We start from the raw sequence: 19,485 nt of genomic DNA, 5'->3' as shown, positions 1-19,485 counted from the left end.
TCGAGAACCTTCCTGACGTTGGCCCCAGTCCGCCTGTCGGAGTCCGTCGCGAGCGGCAGCCGTTTGGTGTCGCTCGGTCCGCTTGGGAGGTTAGCTTCGCCCCGTCGGAGCGCGTTTCCTTGGCCGAAACGGTGAGTTAACTCTCGGGTGTCTTTTTTTAAGGGTCCCGGCAACATCCGCTTTTCGCTCTGGTCCTTTTGGCGACTGCGAGAAGAGCGTCCCCATCCCCCCGCCCATCCCCCCTGCGGCGCCGCCTTCGCGGGGCTCCAGCCGGCGTGCTGTCATCGCCTCGGGGGCGAGAGGTTGTGGAATCGAGACGGAATGGCCCAACTCCGGCTTCCCAGAGCGGCCTCTTTGGGGAAAGGCGGAGGTTTTGGAGCGGAGCCCCAGGCCGCGGGCGCCATATTGTCTTCTCCGGGCTCGTTCGGCCGCGGCAAAATGGCGGAGTGGGGGAGGGGAGAAGGGAGGTCCGCCTGCCCCGGACTGTCCGTCTTGGCCTTCCCTCGCTCGACTTGTGTGCGGACGTTTCTGTGGTTGAGTCTTACTGAGGGAAATCGGGCGCGACTCGGTTTGGGTGCCCCTGGGAAAATGGGGATCCCGGCAGGCCGGTTGTTGTGAAGTGGTGGAGCCTTCGGTGCTTGCGGTGAGCGGAGACGGAAAAGCTGGGCGGGGAGAAGGTCGGCCACCTTCTCCATTGTTAGGTCGCCGGCGCTGGCCGCTTTGTGGCTGGGGTCTGCCGAAACCCTTGGGTTTTCTGACGTGCCCCCTTTGCCGCCTAATGTGGCCTCGGGTTTTCTTCCAAAACACGTCTTCACCGTCTGCAAGAGGATCTCGTTAGGGAAAAGCTCTCTGGGCCGGTCAGCCGCTGTGTTAACCCAAGACCGCGGGATTTATCCCGCACCTCACGCAGGCCGCCCCTGATCGATTAGACGTGATGAAGCGCAGCCCCGGCAGTCTGATGTTTGGCGATCAGAGCAGCCTGAGGGATAGGGAAGTATTGGGCTCTAGGTAATTGGTAATATCAAGCCTTTGTACTAAAATAAAAGGTTATTAGGAAAGGTAACTAGGAAAAATAACTGAAACTTTTAACGTTGGGTTGTGGAATGAAGGGCTTCAGGGAGGAAAATATTTTAAAATAACTACCATAATTGAATCTTAACAAATCCTTTTTCATAAGTCTGAAAATTGGGAATTTCATTTGTGCGCAGGAGTTTGAAGAATCTCGTTTTATGTGGTTATTTTCATAAATGCTGTGGTTCTAGGTTAGGGCAGAGTGGAAGGCATTATTGTATCATCTTTGGTTCTAGGTGTCTGCTCTGACTTCTTTCTTGGGCCTTCTCTTCTGTCTCTGTGCCACACTTGATTTTATCAACTCCCATAGATTTAGTAACCATCTCTATGCTGATGATTCTCCAGTCAACCTATCCTGTCCCCTACCTCTTCGCTCACTTTCAGTCTCACATCTTCCAGATAGAATGAATTGGATGTCTAGTATTTTTCCTCCCGGAAGCACCACCACCCCAGTCTTTCCAGCTGGCTTAAAACCCAGGATTTGAGTGTTTGTAGAATAAGCCAACCCCCTTGACCAGTTCCTAATCTAGGACTTCATCAAGAAGCAATCAGCATCAGCCTTCAGGCTTTTTGCTGAGAATAGTTGCCATTAAGAAGCTTATAATCAGAGGAAACAGTATGTATGTATCTACTTAAATTAGCTACATAAAGTAGATAGAAGATAACCTTAGAGGAAAAGGCACATGGTTTAACCCTTATCTTTAACAGTACTTTCATTTTTATGCATGTTATGCCTCATGGCAGAATGCTTATCCTTGAAGTTTTAAAAAAAATTTTTAACTGAAAGTGTTGTCTCAAATTGTTGAAATTGTAATAACCTTTGTATGAATAATTTGGAAATTTACCCATATTCATTGTGAAAATTTTGGTGTGTGTGGATGTAAGACAGTCTCAGTCTTGCTATACATATGTTTTTCTACTTTTTTACTTGTGAACTTTGAGACTGGTGTACTTTGGAAATGGGGAGAATAGACATTTTTCATGTGCATCTAATAGACATGTAAGGTCTTAACTACATTTTGTCTGTCTTCTCAATGCTTAGTATATTGAGCTCTGCTCAATCACCTAATTAAAGCAACACCCACTTTTGGATAGTACAGATAAAACGTTTAATGTTAATTTGTTACTTCAAGTATTTTATTTCAAGTGATTTTTTTTTAAATGGCGATATTAGTATATAGTTGCTGTGGCTAACATGTTGGCAGACTTTTTCCAAACTTGCATGGTAATGGCCTGGACTTGAAACAATTCCAGCTTGAGATAGATTTGCTTATCTTGTCCACTTAATCTCCACTACAGGTTCCCTATTTATGACATCTCACACATCCATCATTTCATCTTAGTGATCTTTGAGCTTTCAGTGTCTCCCCTCTCAATCTGTCCACAGATAATAGATATTTTGAATACATATCTGATATCACATCCTCAAAAATTTAAAGTTGACACCTTATTACTTCTAAGGATAAAAATACAAAATCTTCAGCTTGACATTTAACATTGCCACATTCCAATCTCATTTCATGTTAAGTCTTAATCATGTACTTGAAATTCATGTCTTTTAAATTAGCTTACCTTATGTTCCATGTCTCCTATGTTCGTAATGCATTCTTTCTTCACCTCTACCAGATTTCTTAATTTCTTTCAAAAGTAGTAGTTTAGGTACCATTGAAGTGAAGCCTTTCCAGACCAGCCGTCCCCCATTCTACTTCCCCCTCCCGCCCCCTCCCATTGTTTTGTATTTAAAAATTATTTTGTATTTCATTAACCTGTTTGCCCTAAGTAGAATTGGGCTCTTAGAGGGTAGGGACTGTTTATTTATTTTTGTGTTTTCATTCCTTTGACTTGTAATAGTTCAGTTGCGTTTTTCTGCTCCTGTTTATATAGCCTTGAAGAAATTGGTCACTTGGTACTGTATTGAAGTAGGACTTGAGTAGAGGCATATAAGTCAAGGTTGATATCTCAAATTTGAGTTCTAAAATGCAATTTTCCTCAAATACAATATGGTTTTATGACAGTATTTGGCTGGAGTTTGCTTGGAACAGATACTTATCCTGCCCTAAGTAAATTCTGACTTTTAAGAGACCTTATTTAGAAAGATGATGCTACTTATTGTTAGGGAACTTTCGCAGATTATTAAGTCTGAGGGTGGTCACTTCTGGCCTTGAAAAATTCTGGTATTGAGAGTAATTCGACATTGTTCTTGTTTTTGTTTAGAATTTTAAAAAGCAGCCATGTGAAAATATTTTCTCATGTTGATACAATATTGTCGTATAAAGTATAATTTATGAGAACTTTTTTTTTTTAACAGATGCGACATTCAAAGAGAACAGATTGTTCTGATTGGTTTGAAAAGGAAAGTTGGGATCACAGAAAATGGAGTAGCAGTATCAGTGGTCATAAGCGAAGGAAGAGATCTCATAGTAGTTCCCGGGAGAACAAGCGCTGCAAGCACAATCACTCGAAAATTTATGATCGGTAAGGAAGTATACTGTATTATACATACTGTATTAGACTTGTTTGTTTTAATTGAAGTTTTTGTAAGTTATAGAGTGCATTTTCTCTGCCGAGTACATTGATCATTATTTAGTTCCTTATTAGTTTGACAGAAATCTATAATATTGGGTGGGAAAATTTCTGAAATGACTTCTTGTTAGTATCATTCTTATAGAAGCTTTTTAAAGAGTTTTAAAGTAGTTCAAAAGTTGATGATTCAGTTGTCTGTAATTTCTTTGTAGCCATTATTTGGAAGCCAGATGTATAAATGAGAGAGATTATCGTAATCGACGCTACATTGATGAATATAGAAATGACTACTGTCAAGGATATGAAAGCGGATATCACCACAGAGAACAAGAAAGTGGTTATCATAATCACAGTAGCAAGTCCTCTGGTAGAAGTGGAAGAAGTCATTATAAAAGAAAACACAAGAGTCACCGCAGTACAGCACATCATCGTTCACATGCGGTATGAACAATTTTTCACTATTTTGGAAATTTAACTTCTCTTCTAAGCAGGAAAACTTGGATTCATGTTTGACAGTTTGGGACAGTTATGTTATAGATGAAGCAGTATGAGTTTTTAACCTGCTTAAAATTTTTTTTAATGGCCTTGGATGAGAGATTCCTGAAATATATATATATTAGTAGTTTAGTTTTTCTGGTTGGCATTTGTTTAGCAGATTCCTTGACAAGAGTTGTTAGTGATTGTCCTTCAGATGGACGTAAGACGTAACAGACAGACAGCTCAGTTTAAGATAGTTTTTGTATAGCTGATTTAAAGATATCTATTCCAAATAGTTCATGCCACTTTCAGGAAATTCATTTGTTTAAAATTAACTAGTTTGATCATTTTTGTTGTAAATATAGATTTAAAAAAGTTTATGCATAGCTGTGTTTGTGTATACACACATAGTTAATCAGATCTAATAAACAAATGCTGACTGCAGTTTGAGGATCAGATTTGCCTCTTGTCTGTGTATTTAGCAGGGCATGCTGTCTGATCTTTTTTTTTTCCTTATATGAAGCTGTTTTGATATTTTAACTTCTTGAACAGCTGACATGTTTCTAAGAACACTGCAAAATATATCAGCATATTTTATGCTTTTCAGCATTTCCTTCAGGAATTATTACTACATTTTATTTATTTAACTGTTAAACATTCTTTAAAACTAATTAGGAAACTTTAACTTAGCCACCAGGGCTACTTGTGTCAGACAAGCAAATCAATGTCCTGGAATTTTACAACATTAATTTAAGGACACTAGAGACTTAAATTACATTTCAGTACATCAATTTTTTTTTTTTAAGGAAAAAAGATTGTATTATGTTTTGTTGCCTTGCCACTTTTAAGTATCTTATCTGAAAATCTGTTCCTTGCCATGTTTTTCTCCTGTTAACATAAACTATGTGCCCTGTGAATTTCTGGGGACTGAATTTGAAATTGCTCCTGCCAACCGTTTGTGGCCTGGCGTGTATCTGAATGCCTGAATATCTCCCCGCTGAATGAATTTCGTATTCTGCCCTGAATTCACTCGGGTTTATTGATTGGCTGGACGATCTTGGTGCGGCCCACTTGACGTTTCCAGAAGAGTCACCGAAGGAAAAGATCCAGGAGTGTAGAGGATGATGAGGAGGGTCACCTGATCTGTCAGAGTGGAGACGTACTAAGTGCAAGATGTATAGAATATTTTTCAACACTTATTAACTTTTCAGATAGCATAATCTGTTTAGCCTAAGATGTCAGGGATTTGAAAGTCTTTTCTTTCTCCTTTTTTTCCTTTTGTATTCTTTTGGTGGGGGGACTGTTTTTGCTTTCCCTAGAAAATTAAATGCTTGCTATTCAGCACTTCCAAGATAGTAATGTTAGTTAACTTCAGAATGCCAAAAGATAGTTAAAAAATAATTGTTTTCAGAGTTATCCAATAAAATAAATGTCTAGTGATAAGTAGTGTCTAGGGCAATCTACATTAATAGCATTTATCGCTCATGACGATAAGTAAAATGCTGCCATTTCTTGTATAAGTAAGATTTATTTCTCTTTTTTAGATGAAATTGTTGATACTTTAGGCGAAGGAGCTTTTGGAAAAGTTGTGGAGTGCATCGATCATAAAGCGTAAGTGTTTGGCCTGACTTTTTTCCCTACCTAAATTTTTTTTCGTGCTCTAGTTAAATAAGACTAGGATCATTTGTCCATACTGTCTTCTTAATGGAGAAGAGAAATTGGACAATTTTGGGACAGGGCTTCAACTTTTTCCACTGAAGATACCCCCTTCGGCCCTTCTTAAACTGTGGGTTGTGAACCCATATAGAATACAGTCAAACAAGTATCTTTTTATACTTGGATTCCTACTGTTAACAAGTCATAGTTTGGATTTGTGGAGACTTAAGGAGGATTTGTTTTGGACAATCTATTCTATTGATAAAGATAGCCTAACTTTATAAGGGTTACAAAATATTTACCCCCAAAGCAACCCGGTGTAGGGATAGGTATGATAAATAATATTCTTTCAATAGATGAAAGAAATGTTTACCCACGGTCATGTAGCTAGCAAGTATATGAGGAGGAATTAAAACAACCTGGGCTACTGACTCTTAAAAGTTGTTGGACTTAGATTTCCACTATTGGTGGTTTGTAGGTTTTTATCAAGTATACACAGTACTTATTCTGATCATTTTTAATCTAGACAATTCATTTATTGATAGGACCTTTTCCAGTGATTAGACAAGAAAAGAAAAGTTTGAAATTATGGACCATTTTTACCCTCTTAATAGCGTAAGTGCTACATTGGCAGATATTCAGTACTTATTATGAAATAGGCCATTTAAATTGAATCGTTCCAAGTGGGGGGAGAAATACGAAGCTGAAATTACTATAGCTTTTTAAGTTTAAAGGAGGTATGAGGGCTTATTGCAACAAAGATAAATTGTATCACATTCAAATTATATTTCAACTGAATCTTTATAACTATATACCATGGTTTATAAATAGGCTTTATTGTATATTATTTGTAAACCATAACCACCCCAGTATTTTGTGCTAATTTAAAAAAAAGACAGTAACTTTTTTTTAATGATTCTGTGAACTTCCCATTGAAACGTCAGCCAGTAAGAGACTACCGTATGGAGGACAAACACTAGTAATTTTAATTACAGAATCTGAGTTGGAAGAGATCAGAAGGCTCTAATCCAACTAATATCTGAACAAGAAATTTCTATAACAAACTCAAGTGGTCTTGAAAACCTTTAGTGACAGAATCTAGTATTTAGAAAATAGCACATTCCTTTTTCTGAAGCTGTGTGTAAGCAGGGCAAGTTTAATACAAATTACACATTGCTATAGAGACTTGTGAATGTACCTTCCACCTCTTTTTCACACCTGTTTATAGAATTTGAAATCAAAGCAATGAAGTGTGGTTACTGTTAGCCTTTTTACTAGAACTTAAACACAGACATAGTTGTAACATAATGATGCCCTTTGTTCAAATATCACAGAAGACAGAATTTACCTGTGATACAGTGAAATCTCATTGTAAAATAATGTACTTCAAGTTCATGCTAAAGTCTTTTAACAGTCATGATTTATACCAATGTATTCATTTCGGGCATGCCTAAAATCTTACAGGAGTATTGTAAGCTTCTACTGTATCCTTTTTTAAAATAGCCATTCTAAGATGATTCAAGTATTGGCAATTTATTTGCTTTGGAGAAAGAAGCTGATTTTAGTAGATCCTTTGAGACAATACAACTTTCTTTTCTCTTATTTCTGCCACTGCATTTTTTTCTACAGTTAAGACTTAAATTGCCACATTTCTGTACAGGATAAAGAAAAAGCAACCTTCTTTTCTCTGTTCCAAGAACTAAAGCACCTGGTTTTGTCCTTTGTTTTTCCTTTCCCTAGCTCCTCTGGAAAGATAGTGATACTGAAAAAAGCAAGTTCACCTGATGATTGATATAATATCAAATTCCTTTTTTTCCCCCCATACTTCCTTTAAGTTTGGGCTATTTATGAAGTCTTTTGAATTGAGCCAATTGAAATGTGCTCTGGAATAGAAATGGTCTTATACCCATCAGTTTGGGTTTTGTTTGGTTCACTTGGAATAGTTTAAGGAGTTATGACTTCTCTTGTTTAGTGATAGGAAAAGACATGTCTGCCCTTAGGACTGGATTTAATACTCCATTTGCTAGTTGCAGGTGATTAAAGAATGGATAGCCTTACCCCTAAATCACTAGACAACAAATAGTAAATTTAGCCTAGGACAGATAATAGACAAATTCAGTCTTCTTTTCTTGAAAGTTCTTTGATACCTTGTAACAGAATGACTCAAATGAAGCGCAAGCATTTTGCGGAGACACACACATTTTTCTTTTGCTCAGAGGGAAAAATGATAATTGATATACTCATAAAATAGAAGTTGTAATAGTACCTACTATTTAGGTATTTTTTTAAAAAACCACGAAAACTTAAAGATGGTCATTCAACATGTATTTCTTGGACAGTTACAGTATACAGTGTTTCTAGTGCTGTACTAGGATATGAAAGCATACATGATTCATGCTTCTTTCTCGGAAGAAGCTTATAATCTTATTGGGCAGCTATCACAACAACTAAGTGCTCAATTGTATGATATTGAATGTAAATTCAGTAAGAGTTAAGAGGAATGAGGAAAATTGTGGGCTGGAGATGTCAGAGCATGGGAGGCAGGGTGAGACAGCAAAGATAACTGGCCTGAATGGGAGAAAAAAGTTCCTATGTTGGAAATAAAATTTGTACCTCAAGAACTCTTTGATAATGTGGATAATGCCAGTGGTTTCCTATTAAGGAATATACACAAGGAAAGGACTTCATGTTAAGGACAGTTTTTTGGTAAAAGATATCCAGAATGACTAGAAATGATGGTTTTTAAGGCTAAAATGATAACCCAGGCTTAAGTTAATGGGCTGCTAGTTTTAAGGGGGTGGTGGTGGCAACAGGAGTAGGGATTAGAAAGTGGCACCTTTCCAAGGAATCCTATTAGGATAGGATGGTTGGTTGTAGTGAAGTTGGTATTAAAAGAGAATTCACAAAGTTTATCATGAAACACAAGAGAAAAGTGAGTTTCCAGGATAAAGGGGTGGGAGAGTCAACTATGTGAAGTAGTATCATTAGTCAAGCGAGATCAAATCATTATTGATAAAAGTAAGAGTAACTAATCTCACAGTAATGTGAACCAGTAAAGGTGAATGCAAAATTTGAGATGGTATTTTGTGCCTGCCTAAGTTTTGCTGGCAGGTAGGTAAAATAATATAATAGCTAATAGTCATGTAAAACACTTATTATGTGAATAGTACTAAACACTTTATAAACATTATCTTATATTTAATTCTAACAACTGTTTAAGGAGGTACTGTTATCCCCATTTTACATATCAGGAAACTGAGGAATAGAAGGTAAAATGACTTGCCTAAGGTCATACCTCTAGTTAAGTATTTGAGGTCAGATTTGAATGTAGATCTTCTGGACTTCAGACCCAGTGTGCCAGTAGCTGTCACAGTATATTGGATTGAGGAATACTTAAATATAATCAGTATGGTCATGTAGCAATTTACTATAAAAACTGGATTAGAACCCAGTTCTTTCCTGAAATCCTAGTTTAATACTTGCTTTACCATGTTGTCTCTCAAAGTGGGTGTTAGTTGAAGCATAAAGACCAGAAGAAAGGAGGAAAAATGATGGGGGAATCTCGGAGAGAGAGGTTAGCTTTTAAAGAGAGTGAGAACCTCTTTTATGACTAGAGGTAAGCATGAGAAATAAATGTTTGAAAGAATTAATAGGTTTGGTAACTGTCTTCCACTGGCATAGTAGGAAGTTGACATCTATTGAAGGAAGGTGGGAAGAAAGTTGAAGTCTGAGAGAAAAAGATATTTGAATGGTAATCCTAGAAATTCATACAGTCATGAGTAAATTGAAAGAAAACTTGGGTTAAAATTGGACAAGACATAAGTGATGTGCCCAAGAAGGTGTTGTAAAGAAAGAAGACACTGCAGATGAGCTTGTGTAGGAAAAATATTGAGGGAATATTGGAAAGAATTAGTGTACTGAAACCAGTGACAGTAGTTGACTATGGAATTCTAGGACAGGAAACTATAAATACGAAAAAGGACTAATGAATGAGGTGGAATAGGACAAACCCACTGAAAATTTCTTGGGTGTCATAGTGTATACTCAAGAGAGACTGCATGAGAGAAGGTGGTTTTGCTTTTGGGAGTATGCTGAGCTAATGCTTAGGTAGGAGGTAGAACAGAGCCTTTTGATCAGTGTGTCTACCCAAATTGGTGGATAATTAACTTGGGGAATTAAATGTGAAGGATTTGGAGAGCAGTTAACATGGGTATACTAGTATTGGTTCACATGAAGTAATTCAGATACTAAAGGCATCTGAGAAAAGAGAAATAGACTTCGGAGGAAGTAGACAGCAGAGATTTAGAGAGGAGTAGTATAAATTGATGAAATAATTTTAGGTTATAGTCAACTTTTGGAGTTCAGCTCACCCAGTAATTTTTAACTTTTTTTCCAGGGGAGGTAGACGTGTAGCAGTAAAAATAGTGAAAAACGTGGATAGATACTCTGAAGCAGCTCATTCAGAAATACAAGTTTTGGAACACATAAATTCAACAGATCCTAATAGCACGTTGTAAGTATCCAATTAAAATTTGAGGTCATTTGTTTATTAAACACTGAAAATTTCTGAAATTTTTGTACTGCTTTAATCTATTTTAGTCGCTGTGTTAAGATGTTGGAATGGTTTGAGCATCTTGGTCATGTTTGCATTGTGTTTGAACTTCTGGGACTTAGCACTTATGACTTCATTAAAGAAAACAGCTTTTTGCCATTTCGAATGGATCACATCAGGAAAATGGCATATCAGATATGCAAATCTGTTAACTGTAAGTGCTTACAATGTGTTTGCTTAATTTGTTTGTTGAAACTTGTAAGAAGGAAACTTTGCAGCAAATTTTCTCTTTTCTTCATTCTCAGTTTTGCACAGTAATAAACTAACTCATACTGACCTGAAGCCGGAAAATATTTTGTTCGTGAAGTCAGACTACACAGAACAGTATAATCCCAAAATGGTAAGCATGTTTTTGTATGTGAATATTCTAGAATGAATATTTTCCTCATTCTATTCTTTTTTTTCCTCCCTCATTCTAATTCTGTTCTTAACATATATGTTTGATTTTTTTCAGAGACGTGATGAGCGTACAGTAAAAAATCCAGATATTAAGGTTGTAGACTTTGGAAGTGCAACATACGATGATGAACACCATAGTACCTTGGTTTCTACAAGACATTACAGAGCACCTGAAGTTATTTTAGGTTAGTGTTTACTTAGATGTTCTGAGAAATTTTGATTTTCTTCATTCTAATAATTAGAGTAAGAACTAAAGATGCTTCGTTTGAAAATTTTAAACTACATTTCAAGTCTGAAGTCTGCATTTCATGAGTTGTCCTTTTTATGTATACCTGTATAATCTCTACTTTACTAAAGATTCCTGAAACATTTTTATAAATCATTTTCTCATTTGAATATTATTTTGTTTTTTGGTTGACCTTAAATTGGCTTGGTGATTCAAACAGCTTTGTTTTGCAGCTCTAGGATGGGCCCAGCCATGTGATGTTTGGAGTATAGGATGTATTCTCATTGAGTACTATCTGGGATTCACAATATTTCCTGTAAGTAACTGAGGAATTTGTCTTAACGTTAATCTTGTTGGTATTGGACAGGGCATATCTATTTCTATATTTTGGACCATTTTTGAGTATTAACTAGCTTCTGACTCAGTTTTGGTTAGATGAAAGCTAACAATTCAAGAACCAGTTTAAAAGGTTTCTGGTGCGTTTATAGTTCTACACGGTTTACAAGGAAGTCTAGAGTAAATGGAGAGAGTCTGCTTCAATGAGCTTAATTTTCATAGGTCTGAACATTTTTGCTTGGTTTTTAAAGCCTTTTTTTTTTTTTTTGCATATTTATCTTAGTTATCTCAAGTAATTAAAAGTGACGTATTTTCAATGTAAGTAAAATAAACAGATAAAGTCTCAAACTTAAAACCTTTATTTTAAAACTTTTATTTTAATCAAGGCTGTAATAGCCAGTTTTCTTACAGTATATATAATGTAAAGTAAAAGTAGTCCATCGCATATAAAACTCGAATAAGTGGATCCCACTTGTAGGCTGCCTGGTCATTTCCCCCCCACCCTTTTATACTTCCAGGTCTACAAAGCTGGAAGATTGAATTTAGTTGAGAGGTGTATGTGGGTCATTGCTGAGTTATCTTGGCCAATTAAGAACAATTGTATATAAACAAATCAGAATAAATACTTAAAGCTAAAATGGCCATGAAATATTTAACAAATGTTTAGGTATTCTATAATAAATTGAACCTTTTCATTTTAAGTTAATTGGATAGAAAAGAAGATTGGTAAACCAGACAGTTGTTTCAAGTTCTGCTATCCCTCTTTACAAATTCACCAAAAACTTGTTTCTTTTCATTATCTATATAGTTTAGTGATTTTTTCTATCCCTTGCATGAGAATCCATCTTAGCTCTACAAGTTCTCTCTAGTAATCTCATCACACTTGATCTTCCCTGGATGTGTAGGCTCATTTGTTGTGTGTGGTTACTCAAAATTTTGTGCATTGTTTATTTCCATTTTATCCTTCATGATGCTATATTGCTCAAACTATATAGCTTAGCAGTTGTGCACTAAAATTCTGATGTGTGGGATATTAATGTACGGTGGAGTTAAATTTGATTTTATTGATACGTTTTGTTTGAATGGGAGCAGTCACTTCCCAACCAACTAAAAAAGTTGTATTGTGTCTTTTGGGGGAGTGGTAGTTAATTACATGTAAAAACAATTTTTAATTTTATTTTTTAAAATTTTTAAAAATTATCTTTTCAGTCACTTCAATATATCTTAGATTTTTTTCCCCTCCTTCCTCCCTACTTCCCCATTCTCTCCCTGAGACAGTATACAGTTTTATATAGGTTCTACACATACATTCCTATTAAATACATTTTCATCTTAGTCATATTGCATAGAAGAATTAAAATGAATGAGAAAAATCATAAAACAAAACATAATACAGAAGAAAATGGTCTGCTTCATTCTGCGATCCAATTGCTGTTAGAGATCATTGGGAATTTTTTAAGTCCTTGCATTGCAGTGAAGTATTAAGTCTACCAGAAAAATACCTTGCACGCTGGTTGTTGCTGCGAGCAGAGTTCTCCTGGTTCTGCTCCTTTTCACTCAGCATCAGTTCATATTAGTCTTTCCAGGCCTCTCTGAAGTCTTCTGTTCATCATTTCTTATAGCACAGTAGTATTCCATAACATTCATATACCAACATTTTCTTAAGAGACAGTAGTAATAATATGCTTCCACTTTAATAGTTTGGAATTAGCATTGGCCATTATATTGGTATTTGTTTGTTTTTTTTTTCCTCTTTATACAAGTGTTTTCATTGTCACACTTTTTTTTTTTTAATCATTTTAGACACATGACAGTAAGGAGCATTTGGCAATGATGGAAAGGATTTTAGGACCTTTACCCAAACATATGATTCAGAAAACCAGGTATGTGTAATAAGGCCCTCATTTTATGATTTTATGGAGTTCTTTTCTCCAAATAACCCTGTGAGGAAGGTATCAGTGTCTTCAGTTATATGGATGAGGAAAGTGAGGTTAAGCTAGGTCTTCTAGCTTTCCCAGTCAAACATTCTTGCGTATTTGCAAATATATTAAATGACTATTACAACTGAATATAACTTGGGAAAAAATATTAAATAACTGCAAACTAGGCAGTTAGGTAGTACAGTGGATAGAATGTAGGATTTAGGATCCTGGAGACCCAAGTTCAGACATTTAATTGCCTTGTGGCTGTGGGAAAGTAACTTAACTTGTGCCTCAGTTTCCTCATACATAAGATCTACTTCCCTGGGTCGTAAGAATCAAATTAGATAAAATTTGAAAAGCACTTGGCAGACCTTAAGGAGGTACTATTATTAATAGTAAAGTAGCACTAAATTGTGTTAAGTTTATTCAGATAAGTTTCTGAGTCTAAGTATGTTGCTTCAGTGGATTATTGGTTACTACTTTTGATGACCAAAATACAGTGTGTCAACTCGAATTTTGAGATTTAACCTGATTGTGTGAAGTATCATTTTGGTACCAGATTGATACCTTTGCCTTTTTTTGGATATCCTCATCTTTAGACTTATCCCCATCCCAATAGTTTTGTGACTTGTCACATGTCAAATATTTTTTGGTATTTCATTAACATTTTATTTGTTTTTTGATCAAGTGATGAGTTCCACAATGGTATTCTGATCTGTCAAGGATAAACTCACTGAAATTCTACTTTATTTTAGGATACAAAAATATTTCCGTCATTACCAATTAGATTGGGATGAGCACAGTTCTGCTGGTCGATACGTTCAACGGCGTTGTAAACCATTAAAGGTAAGAGATTGTTTTATGAGAAAGGTAAACCCTAAAAGCAAACTCAAAATTATTTGCAAAGATTCGAAGAAAAGATCTACCTGTATTAATTTCTTGATCTGGTTTTAGGAATTTATGCATTCCCAAGATGCTGACCATGAGCTTCTCTTTGACCTCATCCAGAAAATGTTAGCATATGATCCAACTGAAAGAATTACTCTCAAAGAAGCCTTGAAGCATCCTTTCTTTTCTTCACTGAAGAAAGAAAATATGTGACCTGTGTTCAATCTACATTGTACAGCTCTCCAAAGGAGATTATATAGACTGTGTCAGTCAACATTAATTTTTAAGTCGTAAATTATTTTGTACAGTTAGCTTTGTAAAATTCTTAATTTTTGTATCACTGCCATGTTTATTTTGTTTGAACAGTTTGGTTTATTGTTGAGTATCTAAATAAATTTATGAAAACCTTTTTAATTTGCTTGCCAACATCGTTTTCCAAACAGCAGTTTTTAAGTGTGTTCCGTTTGCATTAACATGTACAATACACTTTTTAATTGTGATTTCATCTTTCTTCTTTTAGTGGAGATTTAAGTTCTTTTATAATTACTTGGCATTAGTTTCTTAGGCATTTTTTGTTGTTGAAAGTTTTAAACTTTCAAAATGAGTTTCCTGGTTCACTGTCATTGTCAGTTTTTCACCTCCCTGTAAAAGATTTCCTCCCTCTTCTCCCTTCAAAAACACCCTGTGATCCAGCAGCATCCTATAATATATATCAGTGTGTGTTTTCAGTAGAATTTAATTGGATGGTCCCTATGAAAGAGTGATCTAGTCATCTAAGTCAAAACCCAGTTAATAAGGGATATAAGGTTGTTTTTTTTTATATTATTACCATGTAAGATAATGTGTACTTGATTTTCGGTATAGAACTTAGCTTTCTTTTACATTGAAGCAGATATTCATGCCAAGATCATGATGGCACTTCACTAAATATGCTCATATAAACGAAAAAAAATACTGAGCATCTTCTGCATGAATATTGAACAAGTTTTAGGGTTTTTAAAAAAACATTAAATTTTATACACATAATATTTATGCAGTACTTAGTGGGTTTTAGTGTATGAGGCAGGTAATACCTTAACCCATTTTTACAGATGAGTAGAGTGTCCGAAGCAGAGGAAGTTTTTAAAAATTTAGTTTCAAATTTTTTTCTCTTAATCCCACCCCCGAGGTCCCCTGAGTGAGACAGCAATGTGATATGGGTAATATGTGTTAAAAGTACAGAAAGTGAAAAATGGTATGCCTCAGTCTGCATTCAGACTCCATTTTAATCATGAGTTCTTTGGGATTGTCTTGGATCATTGTATTGCTGAGAAGAGCCAAGTCATTCATAGTCTCACTTTGTATCGGTTGATATAAGTCTCAAGTTTTTCCAAAATCAACCTCATCATGTATCACCACTTGTTTAGCCATTTCCCAAATTTTGGGCATTACCTCATTTTCCAATTCTTTGCCTCTTCAAGAAAACTGCTATGAATATTTTTTGTACAAATTGTTCCTTTCCCCATTACAAATTCTTTCTCCCCCTCTTCTCCCTCCCCGCTAGAAGAAGGGAAGAGAAACTCAAATGATTTGAGTTGTTAATGCCTGTTGCACTGCTGCACCTAAGCTGGCAACCAGGGGAGAGGCTAGATAAAGCAGTTGTCCTTGGTTTGTAGGAACGTTTTTACATGTCCCTGAATTCTCACCCCCTCTTCAAAAGAGCATTGGTAAAATTCTTAATGGGATTTATTTTTAACAGTTTCAAAACTCAGTGGGTTGCCAGAAAATTTTCCTCCAAAGTCAAATTTTGTAATTGTTTTGAGCCCTTTTGAATGAAGAATACCTAATATTATTTTGTGGTTTTCAAAACTATTCTACTCCTCTTCCCCATCCATTTCTGAACTCATCTGATAGGAAGTATCCTTTCTGTACAAATTGGAACTTAAGAGGGAGGGGGACAGCTTTGTGAATAATGGCTGTTTTCCTAATCTGTGCCCTCATTTTCACAGCTTAAAAGTGTTTTTCTGCCTGCCCAATTGGGATCTGGAACATAAAATTTTTGCTTTCCTAGTCTTGTGACCTTGATTAAAATTCCACAGGCAGCTCCTTTGGTGAAAAAAAAATGAAAGATTATGAAGTTGATTTAAAATACTCATTTCTAACATACCAAGCTAGAGAAGATCTAGATCATACCCAGGTTGGTAGGAAATCTATCACATATTCAAAGAATTTATTTGAAGAATGGGTGGTGTTGTGAGCCATTATAAATCAATGATTATATCATCAAACTATCCATTAACCATAATTAGTGGTTGCACCAGTAATGAGTGGAAATTGCAGAAAGGAAATTTTGTGGTAAAAAATATCAGAGCTTACTTAAAAAGTTTAACAGGTTGCTGTCCTAGGGAAGTAGATCCATCCCCCAAGAATCTGGAGATGTTGGCTGAAAGACAACTAGCTGAACCATCATTTATGTTAGGAATTTTATTGATGGGATTCTTGGTTTGCCATAGATTAAATTAGCAAACCAACCCACAGAGAATTCTTGGCTCATCTTAATTTTAAGGAATTTTGTAAATGCTAAATTTTATGAACAAATGAAAAGGAATTACTAAGCTTTTGGGATTCAAATTTAGGAAAACAGCTCTTGACTAAGAAGCTGTCATACTGAGGGAAAGAACACTTGAGTACTTGCCAGGGCAAGGGTCTTAAGAGTGCATGGTGGGAGGAACCATAGGGTAGTCTTTGACATGTCCTTTTCAGCAACAATGGTAGTGGTTTCAGCAACAATGGTAGTGGTGATTTGATTACTATCCTCAAGAATAAGGTGGAATGGAGGAGAGCAGAAGAGATACATACAGCAGGCTCTCGACAATCAGGACGTGACCCTTCTCAATCTTGAGTGGCTAAGCTTTTCTGGAGGTCTACTAGGGATGGTGTAGCTACCGCTACAGATGACCAGATGTCCTCAATGAGTATCTTTGCTGTTGTATTTTATTTTCATCACGTTTCAACCAGAATGCAAGCTGTCCAATCATCTACCCAGTATCTAGTCTGCCCTTGCATGTAATGTACTTCTTGTTGACCCACCGAATTACATGGAACTGAATGATTCCAGATGGAGTGGGAAAACCTACATTGAAAGTAAAGCCACCTCCCCTAAAGGAAAGCCATAAGAAGCCTCCATCATAATAGTTCTGAATTGGGGAGGTCAGAAGGGCAAACGACCCATTTTGGCTGCATTCACTAGGGGCAGTAGTTCCACCAGAACTTCTACCAGAAATTGTTTCTTTTCTATTCTAGATTTTAGCGAGTGCTCTCCCTAAAAAAGTGGGTTTTTCAAATGGGTGTTATGCTCTGCTTAAACTGGAGTAAATAAAGATCAAATTAAAAACTGCTGCACAAAAATTAAATGCCATAACGTTACTCTAGAGTTGACATGCCTACTCAAGCTGTAGAATAGACATCTAGAAAATAGTGCTCTGATAGAGGTATGAACCTCAAGGAGGTTAAAATGATCATGGGGCTTTTTTTTTGTTTCTGAGCAACTGATAAACCTTGATCCCACTTACTGGGACTCTTCACATTCAGGGATGAATTTACTTTCAAGCAGAGGTAGGAAGCAAGTCCTTTATTTCCTTATACTTCTTTGGACAACCTTGGCTTACTTATACTTAATTACACTATTTGCAGTACCCTCTATGTAGCTGGTTCTTTTTTTTTTTTTTTTTATTAATTTTTTTATTTTTTTAATGTTTAACAATCACTGCCATACAATTGCGATTTTATCCCTCCCCACCCACCCCCCCACTACCTCCCTCCCTCCCCACGACTGCATACAATTCTGTATAGATTCTACATATACTTTCCTATTGAGTATATTTTCACTATAGTCATGCTGTGTAGTCAGACTAAGATAAATGAAAGAATCCGTATAACAAATCAGAACATGATACACAAACAGATACACATACACAAACATGATCTGCTTATGTAGCTGGTTCTTAAGGCAGACACTCCCCTTGGTGGGGAGGGGTACTTAAACAAATTGTTGTTTCTTCCTACTTCCCATTTCTAAGTGGGCATCTTTTGGAATTGCCTCTCTTACCTTATCTGATCACTTATCTGAACTTCAGTTTTTTTGTTTTTTTTTCAATATTTTTCTCTTTTTATCCATCAATGTATCACACTTGTAAAGATTTTTTTTTTAAACCAGCACTACATTCCTTAGAGACAAACTGATATTTACCAGACTACAACATAACCTTTTATCTGAATTAAACCTCAGCCAAGTTGTTTTTATCCGTAACTGGCATTGGGCAACTCACTTATGAAACCACAGTGCCATCACTTGTCCCATATCGCCTGTAGCTTCATAACTATTTCTCTTTTACCCAGGAACCCTGAGGGTCTTCCCCTCCCAGTTTGAATTTTTTTTTTTTGAATTTCAGTTCTTAAAGAGGGATTTTAAACTGTGTTTAAAACAAAGTGACCTTGTACACATCCATAATATAAATTCCAATGAGCCCCAGGTCTTTATTTATAATGGTAGGTCTTAGCTTAGTAACTAGTCCCACTCCATGAAGCACTTTGTACTTTGCTGAGAAGTGGATTAATGATTTATCTATGCCTACTTTTTCCTCATCCCTAAAGTGCTACAAGTCATCTGCAGGGGTCATTGAGGGTTTCCCATCCACTAGTTTATTTACTTGACATGTTTGTTACAAATATGTTTTCTTCTTGGCTGGTGACGAATTGGGCTTTTCCATGGCTTTCTCTCACATACCACTAAACCTTACACAAAGTAAGCCATCAGCTAAGGTTAAAATATATCAACAGACATTGACTAAGGGAGTATTTGTAAGAAATTAATCAAAATGCTTGCTGAAGATGCAAAACTGTCAGGAAGTGATTACTAGTCTAAATCAGATATTGAGCAGTCACCAATATTCTTTTTACATTAACAAAGATTCTCTTTAAATTTTATTTCAGTTTCAAGGGTACAGACAAGAAGCAAGTTTCACAGTTATACATAGTAATAGGCATCAGTACAGTTACTGGGTTGGATGGCTGTAGTTAGGTTGTGGACATGTTCCAGAGTGCCAAGAACTAGCTAGTTTGCCAGTCTTCTCCACTCACCACTTTGTTCTTTTATCTTTTATATTACTCCTACTTGGAACACTACTGCATTTACATGATATTTAAACCTTAAAATGCTACAGAAATCAAGCAGGACAGCATAAAGCTTTTCTGACATAATAAAGACTGCCAAGTAAGGACTGGTCAAAAAATGGCTGCTTTGGTGTTTCTTGCCAACATTTATTTACCTGTAGGTAAATTTAACTTTTAAAGGAGCTTTGGGGTCTGGCAGCTTAAAAAAAAAATGAACTAGTACA

General features: G+C 36.2%; 1 protein-coding gene across 2 annotated transcripts; it reads left to right on the top strand.

The window, feature by feature from the left end:
* CLK1 (CDC like kinase 1) lies at positions 1-14,524 on the top strand. Of its 2 annotated transcripts, XM_072617223.1 has the most exons (13): positions 7-131; positions 3,380-3,546; positions 3,807-4,035; positions 5,156-5,246; positions 5,616-5,682; positions 10,124-10,240; positions 10,327-10,493; positions 10,585-10,679; positions 10,794-10,923; positions 11,198-11,280; positions 13,104-13,183; positions 13,978-14,068; positions 14,177-14,524. In XM_072617223.1, the coding sequence occupies exons 2-13, from the start codon at positions 3,380-3,382 to the stop codon at positions 14,321-14,323; spliced, it is 1,464 nt and encodes a 487-aa protein (XP_072473324.1). In that variant the 5' UTR covers positions 7-131; the 3' UTR covers positions 14,324-14,524. The 2 variants fall into 2 exon arrangements, with proteins under 2 accessions (XP_072473325.1, XP_072473324.1); XM_072617224.1 differs by lacking the exon at positions 5,156-5,246 and having other exon boundaries at positions 1-131.
* Positions 14,525-19,485: the final 4,961 nt, after the last annotated feature.

This window comes from Notamacropus eugenii, chromosome 6 (genome assembly GCF_028372415.1).
Source record: "Notamacropus eugenii isolate mMacEug1 chromosome 6, mMacEug1.pri_v2, whole genome shotgun sequence".
In the NCBI taxonomy this organism is placed as follows: domain Eukaryota; kingdom Metazoa; phylum Chordata; class Mammalia; order Diprotodontia; family Macropodidae; genus Notamacropus; species Notamacropus eugenii.
The sequence above is the reverse complement of the archived record's forward strand: the minus strand, read 5'-3'. Positions and strand labels throughout refer to the sequence as shown.